The 21,976-nt window shown below is 34.4% G+C and overlaps 1 protein-coding gene across 1 annotated transcript; it reads left to right on the forward strand.

Annotated features, from left to right (window-relative positions):
• The first annotated feature begins 1,934 nt into the window (after positions 1-1,934).
• LOC133780323 (hevamine-A-like) lies at positions 1,935-2,834 on the forward strand. The gene has a single exon (XM_062220135.1). The coding sequence runs from the start codon at positions 1,935-1,937 to the stop codon at positions 2,832-2,834; it is 900 nt and encodes a 299-aa protein (XP_062076119.1).
• The last annotated feature ends 19,142 nt before the right edge of the window (positions 2,835-21,976 follow it).

The following is a 21,976-nucleotide window of genomic DNA, read 5'->3' on the forward strand; positions in this document are numbered from 1 at the left end:
TGAAAATAATGATTTGTTTCACGACAATTTTATTGTTGGACAACCAATACATGAGCAAGTTGAGCAAATCCATGATTTCAATGAAGAAGATGATGATGGGGAATACATTAGAAATGATATTAGAGACGGAATATGGGTAGATTGTGAATCAACCAAGAAAAGAAAAAGGAAAATAAAATGTCTCCAGTGAGTAATGTATTCATTTTTATGTTAAATATGTATTTATTTATGTCATAATTGTAACGTTAATTCTTGTTTATGTGCATATGACAATTTTTGAAGTGGAGAACACACCAAATAGGCGAGGCCCAACAAAGAAGAACAACATCAATAATAAAAAAGCTAAGGGAATAAAGATAAATATTAAGTTTAATGATAAAGGTCAACCTAAATAATAAAAAAGCTAAGGGAATAAAGATAAATATTAAGTTTAATGATAAAGGTCAACCTATAAGGAAAGCATATAATGAGATGCAATCATACATTGAAGTTAAAACTAGGAGAACAGTCTCTCAATTATAAGGATTGAAACAAAACGTTTATTTATATTTTAAGTATAATGAATAAAGATGACATATTGTGTATTAGTCTACGTAGTGTAACTTGTAAAGGAAGCTACCTTGAGTAATTAATGACTTGTTCATGCCAATATTATTTATGCTAGATACATGCATTTATTTATAGAATTTACTAATTATATTTATTAAATTTATATGTCATATAAAATTTAAATGAATAAACACTATTATATGTAAAAAAATGACATAACCATATTAAACCAAAATGCTATTTTATAATTTAATATATATATATATGATAATCTTTTTAAATATAAATGATATTTTTTTAATAAAAATTAAGATTATATATTATATATTAATATTATAATGATATTTTATAATATTTAAATTTATATTGATGTAAGTATTAAATATTTAGTCTTGTATTAAATATTATTATAATGATACTAATTTATAATATTTGAATTCATATTAATATAATTAGTAAAAAAAATAAGATTATATATTATTATCATAATAATATTTTATAACATTTATATTGATATTAATATAATTATTAAATATTTTGTATTATATATTATTATAATAGTGATATTTTAGAACTTTTGAATTTGAATTAATATAATTATTATTAATGTAGTTTTATATTAAATATTATTATAATAATGATATTTTATAATATTTAAATTTATATTAATATAATTGATAAACATCTATATTTTTAAGTTAATTTTAAAAGTATATTCTATTAAATATTTATAATATCTCATTAAAATTAACCAATCCAACCGATAAAATCTACACATTTTTATATAGAAGATTAATATATATATATATATATATATAATAATACAAGTAGAAGGTAGCTTATTATTCTCTTAGGTAGTATGTGTGTTTATTTTCATATATTAATTTATGCCTTTGTATCATTTAATAATATTGTTTACTCTCAAGTGTCATGACATTTAACTAACAACCATTTTTCTACCCATCATATAAATAAGATCTGTATGTAAATAATCGATGGAAAACATTCCTAGAAACTGAACTATCAGATCGATGGGCCCACGAGATTATCTAAAAACTCTCAACAAGTGCCACCTCTTCTTCCTTCTCCATTCATGCAACCATATAATATGTTATCAAATACAACATGGAATATATATAGAACCGTTGAAAAGCTCCTTGTCAACTTCCTCAAGAAACAGAAAAAGTAAACATACGTTACCTTAAAATTAATACCACATAAACAATGGAAATCAAAACCAGCAACCTAGACTAACTAAATAATGGACATAACCCTAATGCTTTTAAAGCCTATAAATAGAAGCAAAAACCCATTAAAGCAACCACACCAAACCAAATAGAGTAAGAAAAGTAACACGTACGAACCGTATCAGAAAACATATATAGATGGCCATAAAATCCAAACTGATCACATCTCTACTCCTTGGCTTTTCAACCTTGGCCTTATTAATCCATACCTCTAATGCTGGTGGCATAGCCGTCTACTGGGGCCAAGCCAGCAATGAAGAAACCCTAATCAAAACTTGCGAGTCTGGAAGATACAAATATGTCATCATAGCCTTTCTCAACAAGTTCGGCAACGGTCAAACACCGGAGCTCAACCTCGCCAGCCACTGCAACCCCGCCGGTGGCGGCTGCCAGGTGGCTAGCAATGGCATAAAGGCTTGTCAAAAGAAAGGAATCAAAGTGCTTCTTTCCATTGGAGGTGGCATAGGAAAGTACACTCTAACTTCCACAGCCGACGCCAAAAAGGTGGCCGACTACTTGTGGAACAACTTCTTGGGTGGCAAGTCCAACTCTCGTCCCTTAGGCGACGCCGTTTTGGATGGAATAGATTTCGACATCGAGCTCGGAAACACACAACACTACGACGATCTGGCAAAGGCTTTAAAGGCTCACAGCACGAAAGTTTTACTGAGCGCAGCTCCTCAGTGTCCGTTTCCAGATAGGTTCGTTGGTGAGGCGCTTAAGGCTGTGACTTTTGACTATGTTTGGATTCAGTTTTACAACAATGCTCCATGCCAGTATAACGCTGATACCGGTTCTGTCAAGAACCTTCTTGACTCTTGGGCCGAATGGAACCGAAAGCTAAAGGCTAAGAAGATCTTTATGGGGTTGCCGGCGGCCAAGAAGGCAGCCGGAAGCGGGTACATTCCGCCGAGTGTGCTGAAAGAGAAAGTTCTTCCCATAATAAAGAAATCGCCAAAATATGGAGGCATCATGCTGTGGAACAAGTTTTATGATCTTCAGAATAAATATAGTCATGCCATTCTCAAAAGTGTTTGATTGGGCTGAAATGAAATAGGTGTGAAATATTTATATATATATATATATATGCATCGTTATTTAGGTTTAAATAAAAGCAACTTATTATATATATATAGTTGCCGATTGATCAGATGCTCTCTGCATATAGGTGGACCAAATTATTAGCTTCTGCAGCGTTTATGTAATATAATATATATGTACGTAAGTATCATCATTTGGTATTTATACGTATTCAATCAATAAAACAAATAAAATAATAATTATTATATTGTTTTCGTTGTATTTGTAAGCATATAACATTTACGTGGCATTGGAAGACAGGAATGTCTATTGGAATAATGGTATCTTATAAAAAAACTTTTATGGAGAATGTAATTTGGGTAAATCTCAAGAAAATATTGAGCTACTGTATTGCCTTTATATAAAGATGAATAACAGAATTACATCATTGCAAATTATGCCACCTGGGTTACACAGAAAATAAGGCAAAACGGTTCTAACAGAATTCGTACAACTAGTGCCCATTACACTGAATATTCACTGAAAAGAATAACAACCAAAACAGCCAAATGATTGGGGAGTAAATACTCTGTAGTGGCAGTACACAGTAGTCGAATGAGGAGCCATTAACCATTCAGGTTCTTAACACCACCCCTCAAACGAAGGGGTGAGATCTTCACACCAAGTTTGTCAACAAGAACCTGAAACCTTGATTGAGTAATACTCTTTGTTAAACAGTCTGCAATCTGATCTGAAGTTGGGATGTATCTGATTTCAAGTTCCTTTTTCAGCACTTTGTCCCTAACGAAATGAACATCTATCTCAATATGCTTGGTCCTTGCATGGTATACTGGATTGGAGGCTAGTGCACTAGCACTAATATTATCACACCAAGTAACAGGTCTTTCGGGCAGCTTGAACTGAAACTCCTTCAATAAGGACTCAATCCATGTAATTTCTGAGGCTACATGTGCTAGTGCTCTATATTCAGATTCAGTACTCGATCTGGAAACAACGGCTTGCTTCTTGGATGACCACGACACAAGTGAATCACCTAAATAAACACAATAACCAGCAATTGACCTCCTATCATCGGGACAACATCCCCAATCCGCATCAGAATATCCCACCAAGTTTAGTCTTTCACAGTAACTAATATGTAGTCCATAATGCAATGTACCTTTTAGATATCGCAAGACTTTTTTAACTCCACTCCAGTGACTTGTTGTTGGAGTCTGCAGAAACTGGCTCAATTTATTTACTGCAAATGCAATGTCTGGCCGAGTATGGCACAAATATTGTAAGGCTCCTATTGCACTGCGGTACATTGTGGGATTTGAGAGCATTGTTCCATCAGTTTTTGACAGCGTTTTTCCAGTTATCATAGGAGTTGGGCACGGTTTCACATTCAACATGTCATATCTGTCCAAAATCTCAGCAATATATTTAGTCTGCGTGAGGTATAGCCCTGTTTCATCTCTGTAAGCCTCCATGCCCAAGAAATAATGAAGTGCTCCTAAGTCTTTAAGAGAGAAATGTTTGTTCAACCTGACAATAAAATCATTCAACTCAGCCACATTATTACCAGTAACTATTATGTCGTCCACATAGATTAGCACAAAAATAATGATTGTCTCAGTCATGTAGAAGAACAGAGAGGTGTCGGCTCTTGAGTTTCTAAAATTCCACTGCTGCAATGTATTCTTTAGTCTGTCAAACCAGGCCCGAGGAGCCTGTTTCAGACCATATAGCGATCTGTGAAGCTTGCAAACGTGGTCTGGTCTTTGAGAGTCTTTGAATCCTGGTGGCTGCACCATGTACACATCTTCCTCCAAGAACCCATTCAAGAAGGCATTGTTTATATCCAATTGCCTTATGGCCCAGTTCCGTGAAATAGCAATCGTCAAGATGATCCTCACCGTAGGTGCTTTAATAACAGGGCTATAAGTTTCACCAAAATCGAGTCCGGGCCTTTGATGAAACCCCTTAGCAACTAGTCTGGCTTTAATTCTCTCTACAGTCCCATCTGCTTTCAGTTTAGTCTTGTACACCCATCGACATCCAACTGGATTAATGTCAGCTGAGAGAGGCACCAAAGTCCAAGTTTTGTTTCTTTTCAATGCGTCCAGCTCGGCATTCATAGCTTCAGTCCACTCCTGTGATTGCAAGGCCTCTTTAACACTTCTAGGCTCTTCCAAATTCAGATTCCACTTCGCTGCACTCAGATATACTTTTGGCTTAAAAATCCCAGCTTTCCCTCTTGTTGTTATGGAATGAGTTGGTAATTTCTGAGTTGCTGCTGCAGTTGCTTGGACAGCTTTGTGTCAATCTAAAACTTCAGGTGGAATTGGTTTTAAAAGTATTTCTAACTGGAATACTGCGGCTATGAGTAAGTATGTTTGGGCTATTGCTAATAAGGAGGATAACTTGTGGGTTAAATGGGTACACCATGTGTATGTTAAGAAGGAAGATTGGTGGAATTACAAGGCTACGGTACAAGGCAGCTGGTACTGGAGGAAACTTGTGGCAATTAAGGACAAGATGAAGAACTTAGTTGATATCTCTTTGTTTACCCTTGATAAGTTCACGATTTCACAGGGATATAGGCTGCTGTGTCCTATAACTGAAAGAGTTTTTTGGAGCAAAGTGGTTTGGTGTAGACTTAGCATTCCCAAACATAGCTTCATGATGTGGCTAGCTGTGTTAAAAAGACTCAAGACTAAGGATAGACTACTCAGATTTCAGGTCATAGATAATGCTGAGTGTTTGCTCTGTAGTAGAAGTATAGAATCAGTAGACCATTTGTTTTTTGAGTGTCCATACTCAAATGACTGTCTGGAAAAAATTAAACAATGGCTGAATTGGGGTATGAGAACAACATCATTACCAAGACTAATTAGGTGGATCGGAAAGCCAAGCTTAGCAAGTTTAAGAAGAGCTTGTTTTCGGCAGTCACTGCAGCTCTTGTATACCAGATTTGGCGCACCAGAAATTGTAAATTGTGGCTGTCAACTTTGGAAAGTACTGATGCAGCTGTGCTCAAAACTAAGGATGTAGTTAAATATAGAATCATGTGTGTGGCCTAGGAATGTAACTCAAAGAGAAATAAATTGGTTTAATACTTTGTAAAGAATTTTCTTGTATAGTTAATCAGATCCTCCTGTTTGGAGGGTGCTAATAGGTTGTAAAATTTGTTTTGGGGTAATGATATACTTGCTGATTCATCAAAAAAAAAAAAAAAAAAAAATTCTGAGTTGCTGTAGGCTGGACTGTTTCGGGTTCTATGTGCTCTGTAGCTGCATCATGTAAATCAATTTCTTCAGCTTGTTCAACAGATTGAGCTTCTCGATTACTAACCTCATACTCAGTTTGAATTGTGAAGTTGTTGTGCGACGATGGTGGTGCTGCAGGGGATGCAGAAACTGATGCTGTTGGAGTTGTATCAACCAAATTTTGATTGCTAGCTTGAGTTCTTTGAGTGAAAGGTAAGAATGGTAGATGAGACCAAGCTGCATTATGTACAACAACTTCTTTTTCAGGAGCATAGTTATTCAGAAATCCCTCTTTAAAGGGAAACTCTAACTCATTGAAAGTCACATTTCTTGAGATATAAATTCTTCCTATTGAACTCAAACATTTGTATCCTTTGTGTGAGGTACTGTAGCCTAGATTAACACATTTGAGGGAATGGGATTGAAATTTATGAGATTGATAGGGTCTAATACATGGGAAACAGGCTGACCCGAAAACCTTTAAGAATGAGTAATCTGGCTTTTTGTTAAATAAAACTTCAAAGGGTGATTTCAGTTTTAAAACTGGTGTTGGGAGCCTATTTATGAGGTAAACAGCTGTTTGAAAGGCATCTACCCAGAATTTTAAAGGCATTGCTGCCTGTGCTAAAAGTGTCAGTCCCATTTCTACAATATGCCTATGTTTTCTCTCAGCTCTTCCATTTTGTGATGAAGTATGTGGACAAGAGTGTTGAAAATCAATTCCATTAGTTTTGACAATGTTTGAAAAAGCTTGAAATTCACCCCCCCCCCCCCCCCCCAATCAGTTCTAAGGACTTTAATATTCTTCTCAAACTGGTTTTCCACAAAAGTTTTGAACTGGACAAAAGCTTCTAATGCTTGATCTTTGGTTTTAAGGGGGCATAGCCATGTGTGTCGGCTAAAATCATCCAGGAAGTGAATATAATACTTGAAATTTGTGTTAGAGGCAATTGGTGAAGGCCCCCATAGATCCGTGTGTATTAAATCCAGTACATGAGTGGCTCGATTTGAGGATAGTTTGAAAGGAAGAGCATGGGATTTTCCAAATTGACAGGCATCACAAAAATGTAAAGTTTCATTCATTGAGTAAGGCACAAGAGAGACCTCTAAAACATGTTTTAAAATTTTTACAGAGGGATGTCCTAATCTCCTATGCCATACATCATTTTTGGAAAGCAAAAACGTGTCATTGGGAAGATGTATTACATCAGATTTTGGTAAAACAGAAACAGCAGCAATTTTTTGAAACACATTTTGACAACTTCGGACTGGATTATGATTGTGAGTAGGGACTGACTTTGTTGTTGAGGTGTCAAGTTGATACAATCCATCTTTAAGCATCCCTTGCAGCAGCACCATCTTTGTTTTCTTGTCCTTCACAAAACAAAAATCAGAGTGAAACTCAACAATAACATCATTATCAGCTGTCAACTTTGATACACTAATTAGGTTCTTTGCAATCTTTGGAACATGTAGTAGCTCATTAAGTGTTAACTGAGTATCAGTTTTAGTAGGCAAACAACTTGAACCGATAAGTGATATTTCTATTTGATTACCATCACCTACTGTGAATTTCTCCTTACCACCATAGTCTGATTTTTGAGTCAAATTGGATGTAGTGGCAGTAATGTGATTACTTGCTCCAGAATCGGCATACCAAACATCATTGTCTACAATCTCAGGTGATGCAAGAAATGCAGCGTGACTTCCTCCTAGTGAACTCTTGTTGGCAGTGGGATCTTGACCCATAAAAGACTCATTGTACCTATTATAACAATAGGCTGCTGAATGGCCGTACTTACCGCACACCTGACAAGTGGGTTTGGAATTGAAAGATGGACCTCTACCTCGGCTTCTTTGACCGCCACCTCTTTCTCCATTCTGTCCAAAAAAGCCTCTGCCACGACTAAAAGGAGTACCACCTCAGCCTCTTGCAGATCCATGATTCTGCTTAGCTACAAAATTTGCAGAAGGACCCGATATATGTCCAGCCATGCCTGAACTGCTTCCTTTTGGTATTTCTCCAAGAACCTGTAATCTCTCAAGTTTGCTATCAAAAGAAAGCAAAATATCCTGCAGTTCCTGCCAAGTCATACGAGTTCTCTCAATTTGAACAACAATGGGTAAGTATTCAGCACCCAGACCAGATGTAACATTTGATATTAGATGACTTTCAGGATATGGGTCTCCAGCCAAAGCTAAACTATCAGCCCACATTTTCTTTTGTCTAAGATACTCAACCATAGGTGTATTACCTTTCCTTGTAGTTTGAATCAAGGTCCTGGTGTCATCCAGCTTTGCTCGTGAGTATGCTCCATATAGGTTCTCCAATGCACTCCACAGAGAAGTCGACGAAGCGCACCCCATCACTTCAGTGGCTATTGTCTTCGACATCGAACTGTAAATCCAACCCATCAGCAATTGGTCACTCACGATCCATTGCTCGTACACGGGATTGAGTCGCATTCCAAAACCTGCCTGACCTTCAGGAGTCGGCTCTGCTGGCAAGTACTCGGGTGGACAGGAACGACTTTCATTAATGAATCCATCCAGTCTGTGACCTCGGATAATCGTGGACACCATAGTTTTCCACAAAATGTAATTGTTCCTGTCTAATTTGAGAGAGAAGGGCTGGTTTAGTGTAGTGAACGGCTGAGTGTAATTGTAAGTTGGGTTCTGCAATGTACTGTCATTTGCAGTGAAGGTTCCTGCTCCACTTGAAATCGGAGCAGCTGGGTTAGAGGGCTGATTGTTCGCCGGAGTTCCTGGAAGAGGAGTCTGAGAGTTTCCCGTCGACATTGGGTCACCGAACCTGCTCTGATACCAAGAAAACTTTTATGGAGAATGTAATTTGGGTAAGTCTCAGCTCAAGAAAATACTGAGCTACTTTATTGCCTTTATATAAAGATGAATAACAGAATTACAACATTGCAAATTATGCCACCTGGCTTACACAGAAAATAAGGCAAAACGGTTCTAACAGAATTCGTACAACTAGTGCCCATTACACTGAATATTCACTGAAAAGAATAACAACCAAAACAGCCAAATGATTGGGGAGTAAATACTCTGTAGTGGCAGTACACAGTAGTCGAATGAGGAGCCATTAACCATTCAGGTTCTTAACACTTATTTCCTAATAAATCATTCAATTGTCTGGATTCATTTTTTACTTATGAAAGCTTTCTCTATTTGAAAGGTTATTCACTAAATAATGTGGATTGAAGTTTTCGAAAGTAAATGTGTTGAAATTTGAAAGCACATTCCATTATTCCAACATAAACATTAAACAATATTATACCCTAATTACCCTTCTTTTTTAAAAGCAAAAAAATCTAATATTACCCTTCTCTTATACGTTCATGTGAATCTGTAAAGAACTAAAAACAACTATTCTTTATACAATTATACCTCTATGTTGGTATTGTAATTAGGGGTGTTAACAAAATACCCAAGATCGAATTCAATCTGCAAAGTATATATATATGCATTTATGCGGACTAGATGTACTTTCGCTTGTAAGAATAATTGATTCAATCCCATCTATATCTATTTATATATATATTTAAAATTATTATAAATATGCATAAAAAATTAATATTTTAAATATTTAAAAATAAAAATCAATATTTTAAAAAATTAATATATGATATTTTTAATAATTGTGTTGTTGAAAAGTTATGTGCTTGCATTATTATATATTTATTTTGTTGTTGGAGATTTAAGCATTAATAAGCTTGAAATTATGTGCAATTGGAGCTTGTTTATTTGTTATTGAATATTTAAATTTAAAAATAATATATTATTTCAATATTTATGTGATTTATTGTTTATGAGAAAAATAAATATGTACTTTAGTGAAAATTATTAAATAATTTAATATTAAAAAAAACTTTGCACTAATATAATTGATCCAATCCGCATTATTGTAGATTGGATTTGAAATATGAAATTCACACATAGTGAGAATTAAATAAATTATGAGAAAAATAGTGCATATTAAATTGGATAAACACCCCTAATTTGTAATAATTTTTTTGTCTTGTATTTTTCTTCTTCTTACTATTTTGATTTTTAATAATCAAATCTAATATATAATTTTAAACATTTTGCATTTAATTAAACACATTTTTTAAGTCTCTATAATGTCACATAACATTATATCTCTTTACATGATATTAATTTATGATAAAACAATTATTTGTTTAATTTATAATATAAGGGTAATTTGGTTTAAAAAATGTAATTTTGAATTAAATTGGTAATTTAGTAAGAAAAAAAAGGTTAATGTACAAATATAATTATAATTTGGTCAAAATAATATAAATTTTAGTGATTTCATTTCATAATATACCAAATATAATAATCTTTATTCACTTATTGATTCCAAAATATATACCAAACAAAAGAATGACAATTCTATTCTTGTAAAACCCAATATATTTTTCCAAAAAGTATTATAATTATTTTTTTATAAGTGGTGAGACCCACTCTTATATATATATACACACTCTTTTCTCTTTCACTTCCTTCTCCCTCATAGTTATTTCTTCTTCTTCTACTTCTTTTTTGTTTTTGTTTTTCATTTCTTTCTTTTTCTCTCGGCAACAAGCCACTACCACAATCATGGACGAAGTCTTCTGGCCGCCAGCTACTGCCAAGCAGTCCATAAATGTTCAGCAGCCACTGATGAAGTCATTCACCAAGCGGCATCGCCTCACTCGCAGCCAGCTATCCGGAAAAGTCAGTCAAAGTTTCGTCATCAAAATTTTGAATGCCTTTTCCGGGGAACTTCGAGCACCCCTTGGCAAATGGTAAATACCATTGGAACCAATGCACCAGAAGAAATTCACCCTTTACCTACCAATATTAATCGTGGGTAAAGATAGTGTATCGGTAGGTAAATCCATTTACCTAAATATATTTGACCAATATTGTATTGGTAAGCAATACTTAGACGAGAAATGTATCATTGTCTGCGTACGATTGACATATCGATAGGTAAAACTCACGGGGACCTCATAGAAAGTTCTTCCCATAATAAAGAAATCGCCAAAATATGGAGGCATCATGCTGTGGAACAAGTTTTATGATCTTCAGAATAAATATAGTCATGCCATTCTCAAAAGTGTTTGATTGGGCTGAAATGAAATAGGTGTGAAATATATATATATATATATATGCATCGTTATTTAGGTTTAAATAAAAGCAACTTATTATATATGTATATATATATATTTATATAGTTGCTGATTGGTCAGATGCTCTCTGGATATAGATCGACCAAATTATTAGTTTCTGCAGCGTTTATGTAATATAATATATATGTACGTAAGTATCATCATTTGGTATTTATACGTATTCAATCAATAAAACAAATAAAATAATAATTATTATATTGTTATCGTTGTATTTGTAAGCATATAACATTTAGATGGCATTGGAAGACAGGAATGTCTATTGGAATAATGGAATCTTATTTCCTAATAAATCATTCCATATTGTTTGGTTTCATTTTTTACTTATGAAAGCTTTTTCTATTGGAAAGGTTATTCACTTAAATAATGTGGACTGAAGTTTCCGAAAGTAAATGGGTTGAAACTTGAAAGCACATTCCATTATTCCAACATAAACATTAAACAATATTATACCCTAATTACCCTTCTTTTTTAAAAGCAAAAACTCTAATTACCCTTCTCTTATACGTTCATGTGAATCTGTAAAACTATATACTAACCAAAAATTAAATTTCCATTGCTCAACTAAAGACAACTCTTCTTTATACAATTATACCCTCTATGTTGGTATTGTAATTAGGGGTGTTAACAAAATACCCAATCGTGATCCAATCCAATCTGCAAAGTGCATATATATCACTACAAAAAAAAAAAAAAACGTTTTTAGAGGTGGAAATATTACCGGCGGGTGGGGAAATTAAATTAAAAAATTAATTTTTTATTAGCAGCGGAGTTACCCATGATTAGCGATGGGTAGTCCGCCGCTAATACGATGCCCGGGAAACGAAGAAGATGACGGTTTCAAATTTATTAGGGGCGGGTATTTTCCCTTATTATCGGCGGACTATCCACCGCTAATGTTATTAGCGGCGGGCCTTTATCCGCAGGTAGTAACCCTTATACCGGCGGATTTTACTGATAGCGGCGGGACCCGCCGCTAATACTGTATTACCGGCGGGAGAATTTTAATAGCGGCGGATCCCCGCCGGTAATAATGGTATATATGAAATTGATTCGTCCGTCCGTCCCCTTTCTCCTCTTCTCTCTAAAAAAAAATCTCCTCTCAGTCCGAGTACCACCACCTGTCCGCCCCTCCGTCCAAGCAACACCACCACGCCACACCGAAGTTTCGGACCCCACATCCCTCTGTGGTTAGTGTCGTTTTTTATTATGCGTTTTTTTTTATTATGAGGCGTGTTGTTAGAGATTGGACCCATACTGTATTATTGGAGTTTTAGTATTAGTTTGGAATTAACGAAAAATTCCTGTTTGCTTATAGATAAAGACTAATGTAGCAACTGTAGTTTGACTGGTAGATATAGAGATAAGCCCAATTCGAAATTTTAGGCAGAAGAAATAGAGTATTAGTAGTTTTGTTTCACACTAACTAAATATCATAGAATTTATACAATTATATGTTATAAAGTAACATAATTTTTTTTTTTGCAATTATATATTTTGAAGCAATATTGGGTCTTTTACGCAATGAGGATTTGGTTTTGCAAGAGCGATTGGATCTCAAACATAGGTGTTCGATGTCTAAGGGATTGGTCATTTGCTGTGTAGTGGAAGACATTTATTTTCTTACAAGAGAATTCATATAAATAAATATATATATATATATAACAGAAAAGTAGTGGTATTATTCTTGTGGAGCTTTTTTTTTAAAAAAAAAAATCGTAATTATATTTGGTATATATTGATGGGTATATATGCTACTTGACCCTAATAATAATTATAAAGTAGGATTATAGATTAATTTGATTGTTAGTAAAGCAAAATATGCATGTTTCTCTTTTTTAATGTTATATTGAAAAATGTGTTACACATTCCATATTTAATAATGATTAATTAAATAAATAATAAATTATTTTAAGAAGTTATTTTAATTTGTTTATTAAATATTATTATCTAATATTAACTAGTATTAAATTATTTGAATATAGAAATTGAAAATTTTATTTAATAAAAGTTTTTACAATTAATAATGATTAATTAAAAATTACTACATATCTTATAATAATTTATTTTTTAATCTTTTAATTAATTAAATAATAAAAGTTTGATTCAACATTATTTAATTAAATAATTTAATTTAATTTTTTTATTAAATAACATTATCTAATTGAATAATTTAATTTAATTTAATAAAAGTGTTAAAAATTAATAATGATTAATTAAATAAATAATAAATTATTTAAAGAAATTATTTTAATTTGTTTATTAAATATTATTATCTAATATTAACTAGTATTAAATTATTTAAATATAGAAATTGAAAATTTTATTTAATAAAAGTTTTTATAATTAATAATGATTAATTAAAATTCCTACATATCTTATAATAATTTATTTTTTCTGTCCCAGTATGCTTGTGATTGATGGTTGTTGACTACAACCATCAATTACAGGGATATCAGCACAAAAATGATAAGTTTAAAATATTAATAATAAAATAATGAATGATTTTTTTTTTAATTTGAATAACATTATCTAATAAAACATCATAAAATAACATAAGATATTATAATATTGCATAAGATTTCAAAAATGATAACAATTTTTTTTTGTTATCCATTCCTATTCACATTACTAAAACTAAGAGACTCTTGTAACATAAGGATTTATCAAGGTTATGAGAGGTGAATTTATCATGGGGAAGCGGAACTAGATGTTGTTGATAAGGTAGTTGATGATGATGAAGTTGACGAGATGATTCCCATAGTGGAGGACTTCCTCTTACCGACAACTGAGCAAGTAGACAATAATTACGGCGCAAGTCAGTATTACGACGAGTTATTTGAGGAGATTGAAGCTGAGTAGTATCCTGGATGTGATTGGATTTCTTCCCTTAACTTCTTAGCTAAGCTATTACATTTGAAAGGTAGAGGGAAGATTCCTAACAACATATTCGATGAATTATTGAATTTGTTAAAGCTTTCCTTTTCCGAAGGAAAATAAAATTCCATCAACGTACTACGAGGCTAAAAAGAGATTGAAGAACTTAGGGTTGGGATATGAGTCGATTCATGTGTGCTAATATGGTTGTTGTTTATATTACAAAGAGCATGCAAACAAAGAGGAATGTCCAGTTTGTGGAAGTAGTCGATGGGTTACTTTTGAAAAAACTAAAGGAAAAAATGTGCTGCATAAGGTGATGCGTTACTTTCCATTGACACCCCAGTTGAAAAGACTATATAGCTCAAGGCTTACAGTGAAGGACATGCTATGGCACCACATTGGGAAATCGAAAGATGATGGGGTGATGCGACACCCAGTGGATGGGACGGCGTGGAAGAACTTTGACGTCAATCATCCTGCTTTTGCAAGTGATCCTAGGAATGTTCATTTAGGCTTTAGCTGCTGCTGGATTTAATCCATTTGGCAACATGAACCTAGCATACAACATGTGGCCTGTGGTGTTGGCAAACTATAATCTTCCACCTTGGTTATGTATGAAAGACAATAATTTGATGCTGACCATCCTTATTCCTGGTCCAAAATCACTGGGTAAGGACATAGATGTATTTCTAAGACCATTGGTGGATGAGTTGAAGGAGTTGTGGGCTAACAGAGTTGTTACGAGAGATAGTACGATCAACACTATGTTCGAGTTGCGCGCAGTCATTTTATGGACAGTCAATGATTTTCCAGCTCAAAGCAGTTTGTCTGGATGGAGTGGTCAAGGATACAAAGTTTGTCCCACATGTAATGAAGACACATCTTCCATTAGAGTGATCGGTAAGACATCTTATGTTGGGTCACAGAAGATTCTTGCCCAGTACACATCGAATGAGAAGGGACATTGAGTTCGACGGCCAAATTGAGAGAAGACGTCCTCCAAGACGATTTACTTGTGAGGAAATATTAGAACAAGTGAACAACCTTCCAACCCAAGTTCCTGGAAAATACTTGCAGTTTGGAGGTGTGAAACGTAGAAGAGTTGCGAAAGACAGAAATTGGAGGAAAAAAAACATCTTCTACGAGCTTGATTATTGGTGTACAAACATTTTAAAAACATAACATTGATGTCGTGCATGTCGAAAAAAAATGTGTGTGATAGTCTCCTCGTCACAATCTTGGACAATGACAAGTCTAAGGACACCACTAATGCAAGATATGATTTGAAGAAGATGGGAGTAAGGGAATCATTGTGGATTTATGAAGATGAGAATGGAAAGTTGATGAAGTCGCATGCTTCTTACGTGTTAACTCCTGCTCAGAGACAACAATTTTGTCAATTTATTAAAGAAGTGAAATTTCCAGATGGCTTTTGTTCAAATTTGAATAAAAAAGTAATCCAGAATGAAACAAATATTATTGGGTTGAAATCCCACGACTGTCATGTTATAATGCAACGATTACTATCAGTGGGTGTTCGCAAGTTTCTCACAAAAGATATATCGACCACCATTTATGAACAGTGTAATTTTTTCAAGAAAGTATGTTCGAGGACTATAAATGTTACAGATATGGAGGAAGCACAAAAGGACCTTGTTATGATATTGTGCAAGATGGAGTTGATTTTTCCTCCGAGTTTTTTTGATATAATGATTCATTTGGTCTTACATTTGCCTGAAGAAGCGATTTTGGGTGGACTGGTATTTATGAGGTGAATGTATCCTTTTGAAAGGTACATGAAAAAATTGAAGAACTACGTGGGAAATAAAGCTCGTCCTAAAGGGTCGATAGCTGAAGGCTATGTTGTTGATGAGGCTTTGACATTTTGTTCGATGTATTTCAAAGGGGTTGAAACAAAATTTTACCGTATTGATCGCAATGAAGATGAGGTGTATGTCCCACGACACCTTACTGCGTTTCAATCTCAATGTTGTCCCCTGACAAAGGGAACTCTAAGCCTCTCGACCTTGTGACTCGTGAAATGACTGAATGGTTCATACTTGACAATTCTCCCGAAATTCAGGATTACTTAGAGTAAGTTTATTCCCTTTAAAGTGAAATTTATGTTCATTCCAAATATTTTTTATCTAATATAGTCAAATCATTCAAATTTGCAGCGAACACCTAGTAGAGATCAAACTGAAATACCCAGATGGTGATCATAATTTTTTACACAAGAAATTTTTTTGCCAGTGGTTTCATAAGAAGGTAAAATTGAGATTATTTTTAAACCTTTATTGTTGTAATGATATTTTTGTCATTCTAATATAGGTTTATTAATTTATTTAGATATATGACTTACACAAACTTGGATCTTTAGATAATGGTGATGAGTTGCTAGCTTTAGCATCTGGGTCAGATCACTTGGCAACCTACTACGAAGGTTGTATAGTTAACGATGTTCGATTTATCGCTTACGACTGAGATCAAAAGCGCACCACGCAAAAAAGTGGAGTGTCTGTTGCAGGAACTGAAGGTTTTAACTATTATGGCACGCTTCAAGAAGTACTGGTGTTATCTTTCATTGGTGCATATTTAGTTGCATTTTTTAGGTGCAAATGGTTTAACACTGATCTAAGCAAGAAGAAAACAATCACTGAAAATAATATCACCAGTATAAGTCAGTAGCGAATGGTACAAAGATGAGCCTTATATACTTGCTAGCCAAGCTAAGCAAGTATTCTATCTCAATGATCTACTTAGAGGCCGACACTAGAAAATTGTTGAGGATGTCAATCATCGTCAAATTTGGGACATCGAGGACGATGAAGCTGATGCAGATGTTGATGTTGTACATGACAGAAGCTCATCAAATTTTGTGTTGATCGTGAATCTCGGTCAATTGGTTATGGAATCTCATGAACCTGCAACATATATTGGCACTACACAAAATTCACCTGTTGATCAATTGGATGATAATTTCATAAATGATGACTTAGGCGAAGAAGAAGTCGATGAATTGCTAGTTGATATTTGTGAAGATGGTGTTAATCATGTGTCTCCGATTGATGTTAATTTAATTAATGATGAAAGTGATAGTGATTATTCTACATAGTTTTTATATTTTTGTAATAAAGACAATCGTTTAAAATATAATATATGGGACTTGTTTCATTTCCATTGGTGATATTTGATACTAACTAATAATATTTGTTCCTAAGAACAATGTCAGCTGATATCGCCACATCTCACGGCGGAGATGGTGGTGGTCTAGACCCGCTAGATCCTAGTAGAGTACCCTCTTCCTGCGAGTCAGGTTAATAATAATTTTCAAAAAAATTTCATAGCTTGAAAGTCAAGCTCAATGAATGTTGAATATATATTAATATTTCAAATTTTGGTTATTGTTGAAAATGTGGATAGCTGAAGTGCCGAGAAGAAAGGGTCGTGGCTTGGCTAATAACATACCACTTGAATTCGAAGGCGGAATGCTGGGAAACCACTAGATCTTCAGCTTGATCCTAGGACGGACAAAGTGGTTGGCTTGGAAGACCAAGCTTTTGTTCGCGAGATAGGCCTCCAAGTCACCTTGTTCTTGCCAGGACATTACTTGGATTTTGCTGATGTACCTCAACAATTTAAGGAACAAGTCGTACAAAAGATGAAAGTAAAAATTTAGAACAAGTCTTGTGGTATAATTTTTTTTTTAATCATTTACAAACTAAACTAACGTGTTATTTTTTAATGTTGCATTTTTATAATGTTTATGGTCATCCAGAGCCCGAGAGAGTTATGAAAACTATCTACACAGAGATACGCAAAAGATATTCTGAGAGAAAGAACATCAGACATACTCACTTCAAAAAATATTACTCTAAGCCGGAAGATTTGGAGAGTGTTCTCATTGCCCGACCTGACCATTGCACCAAGGAGAGTTGGAAAGATATTGTTCAGTTGTTTTTTAGCCCAAAATTTATTACGCGATCCAACCAAAACAAGAAAAACAGAAAAGAAATGAAGTATACATTGACGTAAGGAACAAAATCGATGGCAGCTAAGCGTCACCAATTTGTAAGTAAAAATATTAATTTAATTTAACAAAATTTTACATTCTAACTTCCGATCTCTACATTTGTATAGGAGAACCTTGAAGAACAAGTTATTGATACTTGGAAAGATAGCCATTTGAGAACATCGACAAAAGTTTTTGTCAACGATGCAGCTCGAGAAACTTTTGTAAATTTAAACTTTTTTATTATTATTTTCATTAAACTAAGTTAATGTTGTGTTTCTAACACTTTTTCTGAATTGATAAAAATGACGGAAGAGCTTGAGAGGGCACGACTTCAAAGCTAGTCTCAAGGACGGACGGATGGATGTGAAACTGGATCTGCTGCTGATTCCTCGTCGATCGATCAGTACGAGATTATGAGTGAAGTACTTGGGGAGAGGTCTGACTTTCAAAGAGGAGTAGGTTACAGCGAAGGCAAAGGGAAAAATCAGCTTCCAACTCCACAAGTCAAAGTCAGTCACAGGCCCAACCTGCTCATACGCCTCAAGAAGACATGGCTACTATGGCGGAAATGATGAAGTCAATGCGTGAAGAGATCCGGATGTTGAAATCTCAACAAGGTCCATCTAGTAATCCTCAGCATACCAATACAGAAACTGAGTCATGGTTTGAAAGCCTTTTGCAACGATATTTACCATCACAACCTGAAGATTGTATATCTTCTCAAAGTCCACCTCCTTGGTCGATGCCACAACAACAACATTTTCATCCACCTCAACAAAATTATCCAAACATGTATGGACGCTCCTCCCAGTCCCCTCCTTTTTATTACCATGATGTCCCTGCAGGATATCAGATGTCACATCCTAGGTGTCGTGACTTTGGGGATTCATCGCAGCAGCAGCAACCACGACAGATATATGGTCAATTTGTAGTTTGTCGCAGCAGCAGAGGTATGGTCAGTTTGAGAGTTTATTGCATCAGTCTCCCTCTGCGCGACCACATACTCAACAATTTGGATCATCTTCCCAGCAGCACTCTCCACAAGCATATTACCCTCCACCACCAGCACCACAGTTTGCTTCACCACCATTGTCGCGCCCTAATATTGGTGATCAAGATATTGACCTTAATGAATATTTTACACATGGTTGGCCCGATCAAAACAATAATAATTAGTTTACGTTTTTTAATTATATTAAGACAATTGAAATTTTATTATGTTTATTTTATAATTAGTTCATATGTAATTAAAATGAGACAATTGATATTATTATTATGTTAATTTTATGATTAATTATAATGCTATTTTTGTTTGATGAATATTAATTGTGTTATTAATTTTAATTTATGTTAAATATTATTATCTTTAAATAAGTATTATATGTATATTTATTATGAAATAAAATAAAATCAATTATTATATTTTAATATTATTGATTTATTACCGGCGAATTAATAGAGGCAGAACCCGCTGGTATTAAATGAGTCAAACGAGGTTGACTGTGTTATTTTATACCGGCAGTCCCGCCTCTATTAATCCGCCGATATTAATATAATACCGGCTGGTGTGTCAGTCAGCTGGTAATTCCGCTAATTACCGACCGATTATTACCGGCGGCGAAGTACCGGCGGACTGCCTCCGGTAATAAACATTACCGGCGGATGCACCTATTATTATCGGCGAAATCCTCCGCCTGTAATACTATATTTTTTGGTAGTGTATGCATTTGTGCGGATTGGATGCACCTTTACTTGTAAAAGTAATTGATTCAATCCAATCTATATCTATTTATATATATATTTAAAATTATTATAAATATAAATAAAAAATTAATATTTTAAATATTTAAAAATAAAAATCAATACTTTAAAAAATTAATATATGATATTTTTAATAATTGTGTTGTTGAAAAGTTATGTGCTTGCTTTATTATATATTTATTTTGTTGTTAGAGATTTAAGCATTAGGAAGCTTGAAGTTATGTGCAATTGGAGCTTGTTTATTTGTTATTGGATATTTAAATTTAAAAAGAATATATTATTTCAATATTTATGTGATTTATTGTTTATGAGAAAAAATATATGTACTTTAGTAAAAATTATTAAATAATTTAATATTAAAAAAGCACCACACTAAAATAATCGATCCAATCCACACTATTGTGGATTGGATTTGAGTTGAGGGAAAAGAAAAATACGTGGATACAAGAGTGGCCACTTCAAAGACTCTCAGCTCCACTATCATTCTACCCTAAAAGAATTATTGGCGATAAAGATGGGTATTACAAATTTGAATTCTATCTGATAGGTCATCATTTCTTGGTAAAAACTGACTTTGCCACGTCAAAAAGAATGATTGGTCTAAAAAAGAGCAAAACGACAAATCCCCAACTTTTGAGATTGGCGGTTTGGTTTGATAACTACTCTTTTGACATTAAACATATTCAAGGCAAAGACAATACTGTGGCTGATTTCTTATCCAGATCACCCCTGCTATAAATCTAGCCTCAGGATACTCACCAAGAACCATTCCCATTGTCGTCCAAAAATCATCACATACCATCCTATTCATACTCATGATGGCTTCTTCCTCTTCTGTCAAACACAACCAATCTTTTCCCCGGGATGCAAAAAATATCCTTTCGAAGACGTCCAACAAATCAACCATAGAAAGAGCAACTCACAGAGCAATCTTTCTTCAAAATTTTATGATTTCCAAACTTGGACCTTCTATTCAAAATGACTTTGGAATCCATCCAAAGTATCCATTTGCCCAAATCCTTCCTCTTCGAGATGCTATCTTCACACCAAAACCAGTAGCTCACATTTTCTGGTATTTGGCCAGTGTTTTTACCATAGTTGTCGAGATACAAACTATGGCCTTTCACACATCACTAAATTCATTCTTGGACCAAGAAAGGTTCAAACCAACTTACCAAGTCCAAATGGACATTCTATCTCTGTTCGCTCTATTGGAAAAATGGAAAAAGGTCCTATCGGCTGAATGGAAAATGTCCAAAATAACAGGCCCGCTTTTATCTACCCACCAGGCCCAAATGTTGCCAGCCTAATGAACTGTTATACTGCTCTCTGTCTTAGTCTTAATGCCAAGCTTGATGTAGAACAGAATATAGTTATCAATCCGGCATTCAAAGTCTACTGGTCAAAAGAAGAGCCATTATGTGGTCTTGGGGGTCAAGAATACATGGACATCCAAAAAAGGCAGTTTGAGAAAAATCAGATTATACCTCCTGAATTATGGCCCAAGCTAGAAGAAGACGCTCCTTGGGAGACATTCCCTTCTGACTATACTCACAAAATAACGAAGGCCCTTGAAGCCTTCCATATTTCAAAAAATGAAACAAATCAGGCCACCAAACTCGAAGAAAGAGCAAAAATATCTGTCACTATACAAATTGACCGACACTGAAGGGGTAATTTTGCAAAAAAATAATTACTTTGAAGATTCTCAAGACCCATATGCTAACACTGCAGATATGCAAGATCCTTATCTCTTCCAGTACACAGGAAAAGAATGGAACATGGGGTATACAGACTACAAAGCCTGTCCTCCAGCTAGTAGTGATCAGGATGAAGAAGAACCGACAGGATGGAACCCACTTCATGAAGACCCAACATATGACTCTAAGTATGGGGCCAGCCATGAAACAATCTTTAAATAAATATTGTGTCTTTTAGCCTTTGGTCAGGGAATCTTATCCCTTATCTTTATGCTTTTGTCATTTAGCATTTATGCTTTTGTCGGGGAATCTTATCCCTTATCTTTTCTAGGGG

Source organism: Humulus lupulus, chromosome 5 (genome assembly GCF_963169125.1).
Source record: "Humulus lupulus chromosome 5, drHumLupu1.1, whole genome shotgun sequence".
Lineage (NCBI taxonomy): Eukaryota > Viridiplantae > Streptophyta > Magnoliopsida > Rosales > Cannabaceae > Humulus > Humulus lupulus.